Raw genomic sequence first — 20,033 nt, forward strand, 5'->3', positions numbered from 1 at the left:
CTTTCTGTAAACTCTAAAGGCTTCAGGACTTGAATTTCCCACCAAAAATGCTTTTTTCCTTACTAGAGACAACCTCTGTTGTGCATGAGCCTATTTAGATACTGTTTAACAAGTTTATGAAGCTGCAGCTTGAGGAAACAACAGTGATGACATCATTTGACCTTTTGAACTTGTTAAATGGCTGTATTTAGAATTTTTTCTCTTGAAATTCTGTTATCCTTCACTTAGATACTTTAAAATGTAAATGATTAGTTCTGATGGAAGTGTTTGACTCCTTTGAAAATATCTGTGTTCTTTTATAGATGCATACATCCTGCAGATTCACTGACACTATTAGTAACTAAATGACATCAAGTAAACTAGGAGCTGCATTAGAAAACTCATTATGCATATTAACATCAAACTTATGTTACATAACTAAACCTTTAGTAACTAAACAGAGGGTTGTGAGCCTTTTTTTTTTGTTAATACATGAGTAATATGTGTATAAGTGTAAAATATAATACTTATGTTCTAATAAGTGTTTATATATATATATATATATATATATATATATATTCAACAGATCCTTACATGAAAAATATTAGATAGATGACTGATAAAATGGTTAAATTATCTGATGTTTCTTGAAAAGTCTTAGAAATATTGACAATCTTCTTAACCTTCAGCTTCTAATGTTGATACATACTTTGATCTGATGTTTATTGTTGGCATATCTACTTATTAGAGGTGCTATTATCATATGTGACATTCATATAGCTTCAGTTATATTGGACACTCTCATTCTGATGTATGTTTCACGGATACAGATTTCTTTAGTTGCTTTCATAATGCTTTTCTTTTTTGTTTTTATACTATATTCTAAGCAGAGATGGATAATTTCTGTCTTTTGGTGTTAGAGAGGTGGTGAATGGACCAGAAACTTTATGCTTCATGTACGTGTTTGTAAATAGTTTCTGTTTTTTGAAAGTAGTGCTTATTACATGTTATGCATCCATGATAATTAATTTTCAGTATATTTCAAGTCAACACGGAAGAAAGGTCTTTCAGTAACAACATACACATTATAGTCAATGGCTTATAAATGTTTATCATTAAATATTAATGGTTTGAACAATAATGTCGAAAGAGCTGATTTGCTTATATATATATATATATATATATATATATATATATATATATATATATATATATATATATCAAAATGCATAAAGCCCAGATCATCTTTTTACAGGAAACCCATCTATTAAAAAAAATATTTACAAAAATACTCATTTAATTGCTATACCCTTCTGGCTGATTCATGTTTTAAAACTATGAGAAGGGGCAGTCTTCTTCTATGCAAAAATACTTATACTATGCCAAGAATTATAAATACAATTTCAGATAAAGATGGGATGCTAAGCATGCTTATTTTGGAAATCAATAGAAAGTATTATACTTTGATTAATACATACTGGATACCAGGACTAAGTACTAAATATGTTGACAAATATCTGGACCTGATTACTTTAAATGCAAAAGGGGAAATTATAGCAACAGGTGATTTTAACTGCCTATTATCAGGCAATGATACTTCTAAAAATGGTAAAATAAAACTAACATCTCCAGCCAAGAAGTTAAATGACTTTACAAACCAGATGAACCTTAAAGATATACATGATCTAAGAGAACATTATTCCTTATTCTATACTCACTGTTCATATCGGTTTGGTACACAAACATTGATAAGGTCTTTGTATCAAATACTATATATTATAAAATAAGTGACATATCTATAATGACTTGTCCACTTTCAGACCATAATGCTATAAACTTTACATTAACTAAGCATATAGATGATTTAAGATTTCTACAGAGAATTCCTGTTTACATAACTAAGTTAAAAGACTTTAGGAAATGGATAATGAAAGAAAGAGACGTGTTTATGGAAACAAATCATAATGGTGAAGTGACTGATACTATACTATGGGACACCTTTAACGTTTATATATATATACTATATATATATATATATATATATATATATATATATATATATATATATATATTGCCTAATCTAATACATAATGATATATATATATAGTACAATAAAATCTTGGTACCTTAAAAAAGGAGAGACTGGGACAAAGAACTTTTAGACTTAAAAAAAACATAGACAAGATAAAAATGGATGCAAAACCAAATAACAAAGTAGCACATAACGAAATTACTAAGTTAAATCAAAAATACTTCGAAGTTTTGAATCATACTGTAGCCATAAACCTGGAAAATTTTAAATTACAATCTTATGTGTAAATCCCAAATATCTACATGAAATAGTGGTAAGATCCAAAAAAATAAACAATCACAATCTTGTTAATGAGATTAAATTTAAAGGTGATGGTTCAGTTAATAGTACATCTAACTTAATGGACATATTAGAAGTGTTCAAAAACTACTATAAAGATATAAATAATAATACACCACTTCTGGAGACAGATAATGTAATAAATGCTTTTATTCAAGAAAATATAACTACTAAGGTGTCAATGCAACAAAATAACATATTAAATAAACAAATAACACTAAAAGACGTGAAAGAGCAAATAAAAAAAATAAAAGATAATAAAGCTCCAGGACTGGATGGAATAATTCCTGAACTATATAAGATTTTTCCTGAATATATAATAAAGAAAATGATGAGTGCCTTTACTATGGTTAAGCAAAAATGTGGAAATATTCAATTATCTTCCCCATATTAAAACAAGGTAAGGACCCCAAATCTTGTGATTCATATAGGCCAATTTCATTACTAAACACTGATTATAAAATTTTCATGACAATATTAGCTAATAGGATAAAGAAAGTATTACCTAATTTAATACATAATGATCAGACAGGGGTCATTCTTCATAGAAAAGTGCAAGATAACATTATTAAATTACTATCATTAATAGACATAGCATACAAATACAAAAATAACTAACTATTATCAGCCTAGACATAGAAAAGGCTTTTGATTCTATTAGTTGGTCTTATCTACAAAGAATCCTGATTGGTTTTGAATTCTCCTCAGATTTTGCCAACTTATTAATGAAAATGTATAGTGGGGCACAAGCTTATGTGAAAATTGGATCATGTCTATCCTCACCACTAGAAATCCTCAAGGGAACCAGACAAGGTTGTCCTTTGTCACCATTATTGTTTGCTCTTTCAATGGAACCTTTTGCCACATATATCAGAAACAAACAAAATATAAAAGGCTTTTAAGTTAATAAGGACTATTGTCCTAAGATACAATTATTTGCTGATGATATGTTGTTAACATTGGGTGATATTGATTACTAATTAAAAAGATCAACAAAAACCTAAGAGAATTGCCTGTTTAATTGGGAGAATGATGTATTAGAATATTTGGGTGTCAGTATAAAGAGTACATGGAAAGAGTCTGTTAAACTAAACTACAATAATTTAATAACCACCATTACTGAACTAATCAAAAGATGGAATAAAATGCTCTTCACAATGAAGGATATGTTCTCTTTAAATAATTTTACCTAAAATTTTGTTTTATATACAGACATTGATACTACCCCCTCCCAAAAACATATTTAAAAAATTAGATTCCATGCTACTTAAATTTTTTATGGTTCCCCTTAAAACCTAGGATTGCATATAAATGGCACATTAGAGCTTGGAACAGTAATGGGATAGCATTCCCTAGCTTAGATCTTTATTCCAAATCAGTTATAATTAACTCAACTTACCTTTCTAGTCCTTACTATCCTATGTTGCATCTTCCATCTTACTATATTTTACTTGTCTACCTTTTTTATATTATTGATATCCTCTTTACATACCTTTTGTTAAGCAAATCCATTGTATCATCACTACACTTCCAACTTCCTTTTCTCTATTGCTGACCTAACCTGTACTATGTCTCCATACACTCAATTCATACTATTTTTGACTCCTAACCTCAGTGTACACCCTTTTAAATCCTCTAGGTTGTACTGTACATTGCCATTATCAATTACTTTTTTTTTATTTACTATGATAATTGCTATTTTTTTTCATATTATTATAATATCTGTTGATTGTGTATTGTTTGTACTTATACTTTAAATTGTATCATGTCTTTGGAGCTTTTCTCCCCGGGCCTCTACTGAAAATGGACATATATCCAGTTAGACAAGCCCGGTCAACAAATGTAAAATAAAATTAAATAAATAAATAAATAAATAAATAATGTAATATTACATTGGATCACACCTACCTATATATCTGGCTGGAAAATATTACATGAGATTCATATAACTGATATCAGAACTATAGAAAATCAATTTAAGGAACAGTATGGAATAACAATATGGAATAAGTAGAGTTCATTGTTTTTTACATGAATTTTGTTTATTTAATAAGAAGTTTGGTCATTTTTCTTATGACATTAATCAAATATTTAATAACATTAAAAATATAATTGATTGTAATTACAACATTAAACAATTCCTATTTCTTATATTCCCTATAGCATACTCACCTGATTGCCTAGACTCTTTCAACATCAATGCAATGCAAAAATTAAAGGAAAATAACTTGATATTCTGGCATCGGTTTATTGAAAATAGGAGTATTAAACCATTAAACTCTCTTTTATGTAGTTTTGATAATAGTCAAGACAGTTGGTTGTTTATACACTCATTACGGCAGTTTATAGAAAACAAAATGAGTTTCAATCAACCTAGAGACTGAATCTATACATAGTTTGATCCAGCTTTTTATTAGGTGTTTTGAAAAGACAGATTATCAAAAATTAAGTATCTCACCTATCTATAAGATACTAAGAGAAGACACTCTAAAGTTTGACTCAAATTTTTGGAATTACTATGTAAAGATTAATGGAGAACAAATATCTGATCTAACATTCCTCATATAAATCCAATATTCAGACCCTTGAATTCTATGTTATTTCTATTTTCACAGAATCATTGTAAAACCTGAGAGTACGTCTTATAGATTCTCTCCCCAACTACATGAGGCTAAGTTCAAATAGTATTTACCCAAGGTTTATTAAAATCTGTTAAGACTATATTACATATCAAGAACATCACCTCTCCCAGTTGTCACTTAGCCAACAAACATTTCCTTCTCTTTGCAAAATCTGCCACTGTTAACCTGTTCCTAAATCTTCTTTCCAACTAGCCCCATAGAATTCAGATCTGTCTCTCTGCTCCACCACCTTGGTAAATTACTAGAAAATTCTGTCCCCAAACAAACATACAGGGTTTCTATTTAAATATAACCTACCTTCAAGGCACCAGTATGTGCAGTATGGATTTACTGAATAGAGAAGTACTCTTAATCCCCTCTTATTACTAGCTGACATACTATCGATCAGTGCAGATCAAGGCCAGCTAACTAGTCCCCACTCTGTTTGCTTTATACAGGCTTTTGGTTTATTAAGTTTATACATCTGCTAAATAGCTTATACAAATTAAGCTTTAGTTCAGACACTTCTTGTTGCAACTAACCTAGATGAGTGATTTTTCCAGGTTAAAACTGGTTCTGCTATATCTATAACTAACACTATCAGCATAAGTGCGCCTTGGGGCTCAGTCCAGAGCTCCCCTGCTCTTCTCAATCTTCATAAACCACCTTCCTATTGATCTCCACCTATCCAAACTAATATTTTATGCTGTTAATGTCATCCACTACAGATCCTCAACTTTTATTTATTTAGTTATTTATTTGTCTTTGTTGACCGGGAAAGTTCGACTGAGCAGAGCCCATTTTCAGCAGAGGCCAGGGAGAAAAGCTCCATCAGAGTACATGTATATTAATGTCCCCATACCTCCACCTTCTCTCACCTATAATTAATTGTACCAACATTAAATACTTCATCTTTAAATATTTTGGCCTAAGGCTTAATGCTTCCCACACGAAGCACACCAACATCCTAAATGAAAAACTGAAAGCACACCTTATTACTACTTCAGAATTTCCATATTTATCACCCCAATGGACAAGACAGTCATACACAAGGAGATTCTACATCTTCAAATGGAATTCAAACTTATACTACTGGGTTTTCTGCTGCAGCAAAACTCTCTCTGCCCTTCCAACTCTACCAGACCAGCTATGTAGTGTCCTCCTTCTATCACCTCCCATAGAACACTACTGCATCTCCTGATCACTTTGGCTCCCAGTTTTTGATATGGCAAACCTTATCCTTCTCTCCACCACATAAAGCCAGCCATAATCTAATAAAGCCACAGCTTTCCAGCAAACCTATTTTTTCTACTCATCCTATAACCTCAGTCCCACCACACCAATGCTAATAACTTACAGAGACCTCAGGATACTCTCTACAAATCTCAGTATGCCTTTTCAGTCCTCACACCAAAACTTTGGGACAGCCTCCTCACTACAGTCCAGGGTGCTGTAAGCTTCCCTCATTTTAGAGCAAAATTTGAAACACATCTCACCCAAACTGCTACTTGTTCCTGCTTCAGTAGGACCATGGTGACCTGATCTATATTGTTTTGGTCTGGCATATCTACCACATGACCACAATATGTTTATGCTACTCTGCAAATATTTTGCAAATACTACTGAATGTATATCATACATGTTAAATCTGTATTATATATGATCATAAACAAGACCTTCTGAACTCTACTGTGTAAGCCATGCAGCAATTTCTTTGGGTCAGCTTATGTAGATATGCATGAATAACCAGCTTGGAATATTTGACTGTATGCATACATTTTTGTATCTTCGAAGTAAATGGACTTATATATGCATGAAAATTGCATAACGATATGTGTATATGTATGAAAAAGCTTTGCAAGAAGATATGTATGTTTGCATAAACTTTGTTGTATTTGAAATGTATTTTGAAAAATTACTAACATACCCCAGGATATGGCTTAAACGTTATAAAAAATATAACAAAAATTTAATTTCAGGGGGTCTCTCCCCCACCATGTTCATCCTGAAAATGTGTTGATATTGAGCTTATTTTAATATTATCTTGTATTTCTGTCAGGTGTTTAAACTTACAAATCCATATCTGTTAATTCAAAGCAACACTCTGTTGAATAAAGAAGCATGTTTACATTTAAAAACTATGGTACTTTATAATCTAAAGTTATGAATTATAAATGTTAATGAAATATTTGGCATACTTAATTATCATTACAGCATTTTCCATGGTGTTTCTTATTTCTATTTATTGAAAGCTTGTAATATGTTTATTCATATGTTTAGATCTCATGATCATTGAATGTTATATTGTATTCTGTCTCCCTGTTGTGTCAGTCTCCATTACGCCATTTTCTTTTCTTTACATTTTACTTGATAGTTTCACTTTAGTATCAGTTTATTGCTCAATTCAGTTGGCCCAGACATTAAAAGACTGTTGAATCATTGTTTAATTAATCAAGTAGTACTGAGGTGCCAGTCAATGTTTTATGTCTTTATTTTTCTCAATAAAATTATTGTTTAAAATTAACTAAGCTTTCTTAGCGTCTACTCTGTTCACAACAACTAATGAGGTCTATCTGACAAGTACCTGACATAAATACAAAAACACTAATGTCCGATACTACAAAGTATAATCACTAATATGTGATTATGGAATGTTGCATTTAAATACTGAGAAAGATATACATCGGGGATTTCTTTCCTGAGATACAGCAATCTTGGTGTTAGTATACATATTTAGCAAGGTGTAGGGATGTAGTAGGATTTGTCCCTCCTCCAAAAACACCTTTTTCTTGTTTTTAGTAGCTTGAATATGTTTCTGTTTCAGTACTTGCACTCTTTCGTTTATGATCTCATTTATGAATGTTGATCACAAAGAATCACATTTAAATCACCCAGCAGATCTGATAGGCACTTTACATTGAGTTCCACTGTTCTCTTAACTAATGCCTACCTTTAAGAAACCTGTCCAACTTTCTGAAATGGTATATTTCATTCTGTGAGAAACTAGCTGTCTCCAGTTCCCCCACTAAGCTCTCCACACATTGCTCAACCTCTCTGCTCTCATTTTGGAGGGAAGGCTAATGTCAGGTGCAGGTTATGAATTTCATTTGGTGTTTCAAAATCTCATAGCACTTCAGGAAGAAACTCTTAATTCCAGTGCACAAGGGGATGCGGGGTTCCGAACGTCAGGATGAATGACCTACACTGCATGTTGTGAGACCTTTTACAAGTCTGGTGCTTCCCCAATGCCGGTCTGTGTCCAGAGAGAGCATCAAATGACTGAGCTGCTGGTAAATGATAAAAGCAAGGCATTGAATCCAGGGGTATGGAGGTGAATGGGGGAGAATGCTAGCAAAAGCTTTGGCTGTCGAAGGAGCTTATACACAGGATTTGAGAATTCTTCTTCAGCCATAATTTAGATTTGCACCATCAGCTGACCAGACTGGACATCTAGAGCTGTTTTCAATTGGGGAGATTCGATACAGGGTTAACAATAGGTGTTTAGACCATTAGATGACCTGCAAGGAGAAGGCACAACACCCTCTTGAATAAGAAGTAAGGTCTTTCAACTGCTTCACAGAGAAATCTCAGGAATGGAAGACACAGTCATTTGTGCATAACCTAGTCAACTTGCACAGGGAGCTTTCAGGCACTCAATTCCACTTATTTCATTACACTAAGCAAGACTGGGACTAATATTTTGGAATCCTTCTCTCATGTAGCCAGTGGGGTAAATTGCTCCCTTTTTGGTGGAATATGCTGCCCTTGCTAATCATGGCTTTCACTGCTTTTAGACTACTGCACAAGCAGAACACCCCTACTTCTCCCCTTGCCTGGCTTAGGAGACTTAGTAGGGGAGAAGGAGAAAAATGAGAGAGAAGATATGAGAGAGTGAATGACGCCATGACAACATGTGAGAAAGATGGTGTAGGTAAAATGCAGAGGTAAAGGATGAGTAGTTAGGAAGTTAAAATGGTAACTAGTGGGAATGAACAGTGACAGCATTTGTTAAGGAACTGATATTTTAGTAGAGCTTTAAATTGGTGGGGGTTCATAATTTCATGAAGTGATATTGGAAGGCAGTTCAACTGTTTGGCTACATAACAGGAGTACAGAGCAGAATCATGTAAGTTATTGGTTTATGTAACGCTAGACAGAAATTTATCTGATGATATGATTGCATAATGAGTGAAATACCAGCACATGAGTGATGTTAGAGAATGGCATGTTTCAGGAGCATTTTAGATTTTGTGGGCTTGTTATAATTGACTGAGTTTAAGAAAGCTAGGGAATTTAAGCTAGTTAAGTTGCCTGCTTGCTGTGCAGTGATGGGTTTCCCTGGGTAGGTTGGTGGCAAATTTAGTGATGTTATTATAGCTCTGTTCTAGTCTTTAAAGTTGGGTTGATTGAAGGTTGATGAAAATAGATATTGCGCATGTAAGACTAGTCAGTATGAGGGCTGATGCATTTCCTAGTACAATCAGAATGGAAAGTTTTGGCTCTATAAAGCTGGTCTAGTTTTTTTTTGTTACTTGTACACAAAGATCAAATTTGATTTATTTTTTTTTGTCAGAAATGAGGCCAATCAGCTGAGTATGAGAGAAAGTTTCAACAGTGGTGTCACCTTATGAGTAACAGAAAAATTTGTTTTGGCACAGATATTGTTTTGGAGATGAACAGCATATATCTATTGTTATGGTGCTAAAAATTAGGTTTTAATCTTTAAGGCAGGTTTTCTTTGAAGGAAAACTGAGTGTTAAACAATAGTTCTTCAATTGTTTTGGCAGTGCAGATCATCAACACATTGAATAATGAAAGAGTTACCAGAGTGTAAATACAGGACATTGTAAAAATATTAAATAGCAGGGTGCCTGGTGTGGAACACTGAGAGACTCTGACAGAGATGGGGAGAAAGGTGCATGTAGCTTGTTGCCATTTAGCATTTTGTAAACTATTGGAAAGATAAAACTTAAACCAAGAAAGAGGAAAAGGTAAGACCTACCTTAGATACCTTTCGGAGAAATTTATAGCAAGAGACTCCTGGACAACTTCTTTTGTCATTTTCTCTAGCATGAAAATGGAACTCACTTCCTGCCCATATCCGAACTACCCAGAACCTGTCCTCTTTTAAGACTTTGCTCCATTCCTATCTCTTTTCTACTTAGGAATGCTCCTGCTCTCACCCCTCCTAATCTCCACCCAATTACCCCTAATTTCCTCAGCCTTTCTCTCCCAAAATTCTACCAAACACTAGCCATGCTTTTTCGTCCTTCATTTCTCTCTTACAATTACTTACTCCCTTTTATACCTTACATAATGTAATATAAGCATTTATTTTTTTATTTATTATCCATTCAAATCAGAATGCTTATTATCTCAGGTTAGTTCAGAATGTATTATTATTGCATACTACAAAAATCCATTGCTACTACCATCACTACATCAATATGTTTTTGTTAGTTTTTAAGTCGTATAATATTTTGTATTAATTTCTGTTGATTTTGCTTTGGTAATATTTTGCATTAGTTCTGTATTAATTCCTGTTGATTTTTGTTTTATATATATATGTACATGGAGCTTTTCTCCCTGGGCCTCCATTGAAAAAGGGCTCATCTCGGCCCAATGGACTTTCCTGATTTAAAAAACTGCAAATAAACAAATAAAATAAATAAGAGACACTATCAAATGCTTTAGAAAGATTGATGAAAACTGTTGACATTATCTTGTTTTAATTACTATGTTACTGTATGGTATTATTAATGAGTAGTATCAGTGATGTGGCTGTGCTTTGTAATGGATGAAATCCATGTTGTGATTGAGATAAAAGGCTGTTGGTATTGTATGTATGTATTTCTCAAATATGTTACATCACAGTTTTTTTTGTAGATTGTTTTCTTGCAGCTGTTCAGTTGTGTATTTGTTGTTGTTTGTAGCAATTTTATAATCCTGAAATAATCAAATAATTTTTCTATAAAAAGTGTTTTTTTCCTGGTATTAAAAATAAAATATATAGGTAAATCCAAATTATTCATCCGCATGTAAAATTTTACATTTAACTTTCTTCTTAAATGAAAACAAAATATTAAAAAATATGGATTTGGAGAATTATAACAACATATTTTGGCATGTTCTATGTCATAGCTTACAAAATAAAACAACAAAGCCCACTAATTTATCATATCTGAATAATATTTATAATCTATTTAGAAAATTTATAATTACAAATCCAGATATAAAATTATGGTTCGATCTCTTAATACCATTTAAAACATCAAAGAATTTTAAAGAAAAAATCCAAGAAAAAATACTCATTAATTGGGAATCCAAAAACTTTATTTACTGGTTTCAATGCTTAAATAATCACAGTACTTTAACCACCCAACAAGTAATAAATGAGTTTAGTATATCTGAAATAGACAGAACAGAACTTCAAAAAATATTACAATATGCAAGTGATTTATGTAGAATTATTAATGGTTCAAGCTTTAATACTATACCTAAGTTCATAAAATATATGCAAGAATTGATTTATGGAAATCATAATAAGCTAATTTCTATATCTAAATTATACAAAATTTTAATAGTGTATAAAACCAAAATAGGTCAAAATGTTGTGAACATTTTAACAAAGGACTTGACAATAAATCTATCATCTGAAGGTATAAATGACCTTTTGTTGTCAGTTAAGCTAACATCAAACTTCCAGATATGGAAAATCTTCACATGGAAATTTTTACATAGAGCCTTTTATACACCATATAAAATAGCCAAATGTGACCCTGCCCAAAAGCCCACATGCTGGAGATGTACTGTAAACTGTAAGGCAGATTAGATACATATATTTTATGATTGCATTAAAAAATTCTGGGAAGATATTAATAGATTTCTACAAGCCATTTATAATGATAAATTTGTTCTAACAAAATCTTTAATTTTTTTGAATGTAGATGACTCAGTAACTATGAGTAAAAGTGATCAATATCTTTTATGGTCTATTCTGGCTGTAGCCAGAAAATGTATAACAAGAAAATGGAAATCCACTGTTCCTCCAAGTTATGAAGACTTCATATCTCTATTAAAGGAATCTGCACAGAAAGAAATAAAAGTCAAAGAAGAAAGAAATTTTCCCAGACGTTGGACAGACAATCCTTGGAATAAAATCTTAATACTTATAGACACATTACAAAAGGACAGAATTTCTTCTACAGGAAATTGAAATGTCATAAACTAAGACGAACTTATGTGAATATATGCTAGTAAAGGTTATACTAGTTCTATGAGATTATTCCTCTTTATAACCTTATTGGTTAATCCTTTTCATTGGACCACCTGTAAATATTGTACATATTGTTATAGTTATTAACTATTTTCTTTTATTTTGAATTGCAATTTAAAATTTACTGTATCATAATGTGTCTACAAACAAAAAAAATAAAAATTATTTAGCAAAAAAAAAAAATAAAATATATAAAACACGTTTATGAATCTAAAAAAAAGAAGTGTCTAGCAAGGCTTTGTGACCAATATGTTCATTATTGAAAGTACACGCAAGTAACAGTAGGTTGTGTTTTTTGCTTTTTTTTTTATTTTATATGCAGTGGCAAATATAAATTAGTGATGCAGTACTTCTGTAGTCTTTCTGTCTGTCGATCTATCTACCTATCTATCTCTCTATCCAACTACTTATTAACCAACCTACCTTCCTACCTAACTTACCATCTATCTTTGTTAAACATGTATATGGTCTGGTCTGAGGACCCTTTTCAGCTACAACCCAAAACACCAAGGCAAGTACATACACACATACATTACAGAGTTATCCAATACAGAGACTGTGTGTGTGTGTGTGTGTGTGTGTGTGTGTGTGTGTGTGTGTGTGTGTGTGTGTGTGTGTGTTTTCATGCGTGAACACACACACACACACACACACACACATCTATATATATATATATATATATATATATATATATATATATACATTAAATGTTTAACATATATGTAGTGCATGGAGTACCATGATTATGCACCAAAATTGGGGAAAAAAACAGTAAAGTACATCTGCAGTGCAAATACACAACTAGAACAGTAATTTCAAAAGTCTGTAACAATTGCACTGTTATGGTCAGATCTCACAGAAATGATGTTCCTTCACTCTCAAATGTCCTTGAATATCTTGCCTCATATTTTTGTTCTGTACACGAAAGCTTACAGATATCAGTCTGTAAGTAACTTATTTAAATGTATTTCTTTATTTAACATTTGTTAACTGGGAAAGTCCGACTTGGAAAAAAGCCAATTTTCAGTGGAGGCCCGGGGAGAAATGCTCTAGATGCATGTCTTTATAATGTGGGAGGAAACCGGAGCACCCAGAGGAAACCCATATGAATGCAGGGAGGACATGCAGACTCCACACAGAAGGCACTCCAGTCAAGAATCAAACCTGAGAACCTTTTGCTGTGAGGCAACAATGCTACCGCTGCACCACTGTACTATAAATTAGAGCAGAATTTAACAGATGTTCCTGACTTTTTCCATCCAATTATATTTACTTCCTATATATGCAACAGCAATCACTAAGTGCTTTACTGGCTTTCAAAGCCAGTAAAACACTTTGTACTTCTTTTTTTCTGTTGTAACTGGTAATACATGGAATAGATACAACTCCATGCATTACAAAGATTATTATTATGATCATGTCTCACCAGTCCTAACCAATTATTGTGTTCTCTCAACATGGATGTCAAGATTCACCTTCAAGCTTCACACTTGTCTTGAATATCTTGGCATTAATGTCTTGAACACATAATAACACAGTTACGATCAGAGACCCAAAATAAAATATTCATAGGTCTCACCGTGCAACCCAAATGTGTCTCACAAGTTATAAGTTTTAGATGTTTATAAAGTGATGATTGTTGGTTATGACATGATTTACTGACTGCCTCAGTACATCAGAGACGTGGGTGGCAGACCAGGGGTTAATTTTCAATTTCCCATCTAATGGTCCAAGTTACACTTAAATAGTGTTAGGGAGGGACTTTGTTTCACATGGATGAGGAGCCTGTTCCAAAGAAAGGGAATTTTCAGAGATACATATCTGTCTTTCCAACATGTCCTATTTATATTGCAAGCAAAATTTAGGTCTTTAGATCTAATAGCTCTGATGCTGCTTGTTTTTCAGATGTGCAAAAGGTTAATCAGAGCGGGAACCAGGGATACCTTGTATGCCAGGCATAGATCATCTCTTAGTAGTCTGTGGGAGAACAATTATAGAGATAGAGCTTTTAGGTGATCCCATAGGATATTGTGTTTATGTCCAATGTTCTTCTTGTCAGGTACCTTTACGCATGTTTCATTTGCTGCATGTGTCTGGTCAGGTACATACCGAAGGGGCATTATACTTAATGATGGGTCAGAAGAGGGCTAAGTATAGTGGTACAATGACTTCCCTGGACCTATATGCTATGCACTTACTTATAAATTGAGCAACATGGAAGTATTTCCTTACTGTCTTGGATACATGTTGGACAAAGGTCAGGTTACTATTTACATGTGTTCCTAGATCCCTGACTAGTGTGTCAACCCTTAGTAGTGTTTTATTGATGATGCAGTTTCCTAGTGTGGCCAACTTCCAAAGGTACTATAATGCATTTTTGTACACTGAGTTTTAAGCCACGGCTTTGGCACCAGTCATTGTCTGTGTTAGACCCTCTTGTATAATGGGGGATTCTATGACTGCTCCCAATTTACAGTCATCTGCAAACTTAGTCAGCCAGAGGCCTTTGACATTAGCCTTGACTTCTGAGAAGTAGATGCCAAAGAGGAGCGGGCCCAGCACAGAGTTTTGAGCGTAACACACACACACACACACACACAGACACACACACACACACACACACACACACACACACACACACACACACACACACACACACAGTAAAGGACACATCAGTGTGATAGCATGAGGTAAAAAACACAATTACATATTTGTAATGACAAATTAAAGAAGCACATTATAACTCCTACTATGCAGTGAAACAATCAAAATTTTTAGACCACTATTTCTACTCATGTGCAACATTATTTTACATAATTGCTACTCCTACATAGCAATACTTCCTACACTTATATACTTCAGTCCTTCTACATTATAATACAAGTATCCTAAGGTGAGAGTGGCATATTTCCCCTTTTGTTTTGTTTCAACTGATGATAAAGACAGGATTCTGTCATGATTTGATGGTTGTGATGGATTGTTTAGGGTTTGTTGGAGTTATCCATTCTGTAGAAATAGCTGTAGGTATATTCTTTAGATGTTGCAACATTACAATGTTATAGTGCATTTATTGTCAAAAGCATATACTAAGACTATGTTGGAACTTGCATCTATTGACACCTGCTAAACGAAGTATCAATCACGTTTTTAAAACTGTATAGGTTTAGTAACATCCTGACAATCATTGGAAACATGTCCTATAGTCTTCTCTTCCTAATCAGAAAAGTGTTGTTCACATTAGAGAAAAAATCTTGACACTTCTGCAAAACATTTGTTCCTAGTCCCATGTCAGTTGAGAAAAAATGATACAACTATGCATGATACCGGTGTTTCATTTTTAAAATGTCTGTACATTAAAATCCCTTCATAAACTCATAACTGAGCAAATATTTGCCTTCCTCGATCTTTCCTAACTCCATTGCATCAAAGCAACAATGCATCCTGTAAATATTTTTTTGTACTCTTAACATCTTTATTTGAGATTAATTACAATCACACAGATTTTGTGGACAGTAAGTAATAAAGACGTGAAAAATTTTATCTGTAAGGGGAATACAGCAAGGGTAAAGTGGGATACGTTGATCCTTCCAAAAGAACAAGTTGGTTTAGGATTACCTGATTTGAAGTGATATTTTAGAGCTACACAGTTAAGGTGCATATTATATATGACACAAGCAGAAAGCTCTAATTCAAAGTAGAAAGGGATGATGATGATGATGAAGTGGGGAAATTCAAGAAATAAGGGGAGAAAAGAATTTTGGATGCAGATCCTTAAGAAGAAAAACAATGATCATACAGATTATTATATTCACAAAGTAGCAGAAAGTATGCTAAGAACTAAGCCAATACAAGAACAGAGAAAGGAGATTCTGCCAATAGGGATGACTGAATTAGGGTTACAGAGAATAGGCAAAGGGGAGTGGAATTTACTGGAGAAAACTGGCAAGGGAACCAGCGTATTGGGAGCAAATTATTAGAGAGGGAGAGGTAATAGAATGGAAAGAGGCTAAGAAGACATTTGGACTGCAGGCTACAGACTGCCTTCCTTATCAGGGACTGATATCAGAATATAGGCAAAGAGAAAGGGATCTGGGAATGCTAAGTGAAAGACCTGCTCTGGTAGAGGTTTTAGCTGAATATAGAACAGAAGCTGCTGTTAGAAATGGATAATTAATAGGGAAAATAAAATATTGCACATTAACTTCATTAATCGATCAAAGGAGATTAGAAAAAGATTGGGAAGAGAGACTGGATAAGCAATTCACAAAGAAACAGTGGGAGGACATATGTATGGCTATCAAATATGCAACAAAGTCTAGAAGATTTAGGATTTTTGCTTGGAAGTGTTTGCATTGTTTTGGTTTTTTTTATACGCCAAACATAGATGGCAAATATTGGAGGTGTGATGGGGGGGGAGCAATAACTGGGAACATATGTTTTCAGAGTGTAATGAGATGGCAGATTTTAAAAATTCCCTACAGAAACTCTTTCAGAAATACTGCGTGAGTGGGTGTAACCAAGGAAATTATGTTTTTTTTAAATACAGGATCTGAATTGCCTAGACATAGTAAGGCCTTGTTAAGTTTAATTCTGTTGGCTGCCAAAAAAAGGAATTACTAAAACATTGAAATCAAAGTCTAAACCAAGTATATCTGAAGTAGTCAATACTGTAACAAAAATAAAATAACTGGAAGTGGGATCTTTAGAAAAGGGTAGGAGCAAATTAAACAGAAAAAATGGAAATTGTGGAAACAATACACACAGAATAATGTTTTATGGAGGCATGAGATGTAAGAGAAAGCAGGAATTGAGCAATTTATGTAATGCTGAATTGATAATAATAGCTGTGAATATGTTAACAATGGATTGTTTTGTTTTATATAAATGTGTGTTTGCCTCTGTCTTAAGTGATAATTCAATAAACATGTTAAAGAAATCATATAGGCTTTAATTACATAGGGATCCACAGTATTCAATGAGTGGTTTTATCAGTGATTTAAATAGCCGTACCATCATATCACATAACATTTCAATTAAAGTTGCATATTTCTTAGCAATAGCAATTATATTGGCTTCATACTTAATGGAGAACCATGCCCACAGACTGAAAAAAAAACATGTTTATTTCATCATGTCTTGATGTTTTCTACATTTTAACACCACTTTTGGATTATATATATATTCTTTTATACTTTTAAATGTAATTCCAGAGTCTGCCCACATGGGGTCTGGCATCTTGATTTTTAGTCTACCTCCAGGTATCCCACAATGCAGTGTTTGGCTTTAAAATATTACATCATAGCCCCTAAGCTCCTGTCAATGCATTGATTTTGCATGTTTACACACATACCCTGCTTTCTTTTAGTCAGTCAGGTTTAATTACCATTTTTTTGCTTTTCAATGACTACTTAAATGACAAATAGGGATAATCACACAGTACAGTATTCCCATTGCCTGTTACTTCTTTTTCTTTCTAAAGTGGCCAGTTTTCATTCTTTTGTTATGTAAGTTCTTAAACTCATATCCCCTCCCCCTAAACACCTCCCATTTATGCCATTCAAAGTAGCAAATTTCAGCTGTTTGCTGTTGTGATTGATAGCTCATAGCAGGAGACAAAGTTCATGTGCTGAGAATACTGTTCTGTGTAATTATCCTGGTTTGTCTTTTAAGTGAGACCAATGATTTATACATTTTGCTTTGACACAGACTTCACGTTGTGCTTAAAGCGGTGGATTCCAAAAGAGACAGAATCCAGTTCTTAGATGTAGATATAGTGAATTAATTTTATATTGTATCAACATTTTAAAGAAAAAAATATTGAATGTTGCATGAATCAGCTGTTTAATTCAACTTAAACAGTTATCATTTAATCTTTGATTTTCAGATTTCGGACAGGCTTCAAACGTGCATTCTACTGGTGTCCTTTCATTAGCATTTCCAGTGAAGAAGAACTTGATCTTAAGTTAACAAGAAGACCAAGCAGCATGTACAGTGTGGCTTTCCAAAACCTGAGAACTGCTTCTCTTGATCACAAGCAGAAAACCTGCATACCAAACAATGTGGCTGTCTCTCACAATCTGTCCTGTACTCAAAATGCATCCGAAGCTGGTAAACAATACACATCAAATAACACAGAATTTCTTAACTAACAAACATTGAAAAACATGTGTAAAGATAATCATACAAACATTGAAAAATATGTGTAAAGATAATCATACAAACATTGAAAAACATGTGTAAAGATAATCATACAAACATTGAAAAACATGTGTAAAGATAATCATACAAACATTGAAAAATATGTGTAAAGATAATCATACAAACATTGAAAAACGTGTAAAGATAATCATACAAACATTGAAAAACATGTGTAAAGATAATCATACAAACATTGAAAAACATGTGTAAAGGTAATCATACTCATCTTTCTGGAATACTCGGTAGAAGATCTATACATCTCAGATGCTGTATATCAAGACTATGCTATACTATTTTCATAAAATTTCTCTCCAGTTTTCATATCAGTAACAACAAAGGTTTATTATAAGAAAGTATAACATAGTGAATAGTGCTTTATACTAGCTCAACTCAAATGCCTGTATTCATGTTCACTGACTTCCATATGCTGTATCTGGCATCAGGAATGTGACAACATGAATATGTTTTCAGTAGAGATACTTACACTGTTGACATGAGAAATACATTACTTATAGATTCAGCTTTACAGATAACTGACAACTCTATGAACTGTATTCCAAATGTGTTATTATAAGTAACTTAAAATAAATGGACACGTGAAGAGAAGACTATTCAATGACTGCAGCTGTATGGCACCGGTTAGCAAGCGCTGTCTATTCTTGATGGAAACGTCTGCATGCAACCATCTAATTATTAACATTTTTTAAATGTAAACTAAATTTGTAGAAAGGAGGACTGGCAAGACAGGATAAAAAGTCCAAAAGTTTTTTTTTTATTTGTGTATTAAGCACTTTCATCTGAAATTGCAGACTTCATCAGAATACATTACTTATGTCAGGGTCAGCTATTTTATAATCAGTTCATGTCATATGACTTGCTGAGTCAAACAGACAACACACTAAAAGCTGTTCTTTAAACCAAGGTTAAAAATGTTGTAAAATGTAAATGACCTATGACAAATATATAGGGTTACAACTTGTCATTCTTTGTAAGGGACAGTTGTGTCCTATGGGAAAAAAATAAAAAATGACAAATGTCCAGAGATTTTAGGACAAAAAATGTTTCCTATGTTTTCTGTAATAGTTGCATATTTTATAACTCAAACACCTAAATGTTATAAGAAATAGCATAAGTAACTCAAATGGTACAAGAATAAGCTTCTTTGGTAAAAAGTGAAGTTCTGTCTTTTATACTGGCTGTGGATATGTTTCATCATGCAAAATCTTACATTTCTACAAAAAATGGCCTACTTTGGGCAGTTGAAAAGGTGACAACCCTAAAATATATATATGTAATAATTAACTACAGTGCAAGTATTCTGTAATTGCTATAACTGTGGCTAATTATTAAATAGATGTATTTGTAACTGGTCAGTTGCATTTTACATTTTTAACCTTGGTTTATACAACAGTTTTTAGTGTAATGTCTATTTACAATTTTGACTCAGCAAGTCATATGATATGAACTGGTTATAAAATGGCTGACCTTGATGTAAGTAATGTATCCTGATGGAGTCTGTGATTTCAGATGAAAGCACTTAATACACAGATAAAAAACTTTTGGACTTTTTATCCTGCCTTGCTGGTCA

General features: G+C 33.0%; 1 protein-coding gene across 1 annotated transcript in view; it reads left to right on the top strand.

The window, feature by feature from the left end:
* The window catches only part of LOC122800487 (neuromedin-K receptor-like), a 55,105-nt gene extending 35,916 nt beyond the window's left edge, over positions 1-19,189 (top strand). The window contains exon 3 of the mRNA XM_044069927.1: positions 18,132-19,189. Within this exon, the coding sequence (XP_043925862.1) occupies positions 18,132-18,396 (265 nt within the window). The 3' untranslated portion in view covers positions 18,397-19,189. The remainder of the gene's footprint in view (positions 1-18,131) is intronic.
* The last annotated feature ends 844 nt before the right edge of the window (positions 19,190-20,033 follow it).

This window comes from Protopterus annectens, chromosome 4.part0, assembly GCF_019279795.1.
Source record: "Protopterus annectens isolate FY-2018-M chromosome 4.part0, PAN1.0, whole genome shotgun sequence".
Taxonomy (NCBI): domain Eukaryota; kingdom Metazoa; phylum Chordata; order Ceratodontiformes; family Protopteridae; genus Protopterus; species Protopterus annectens.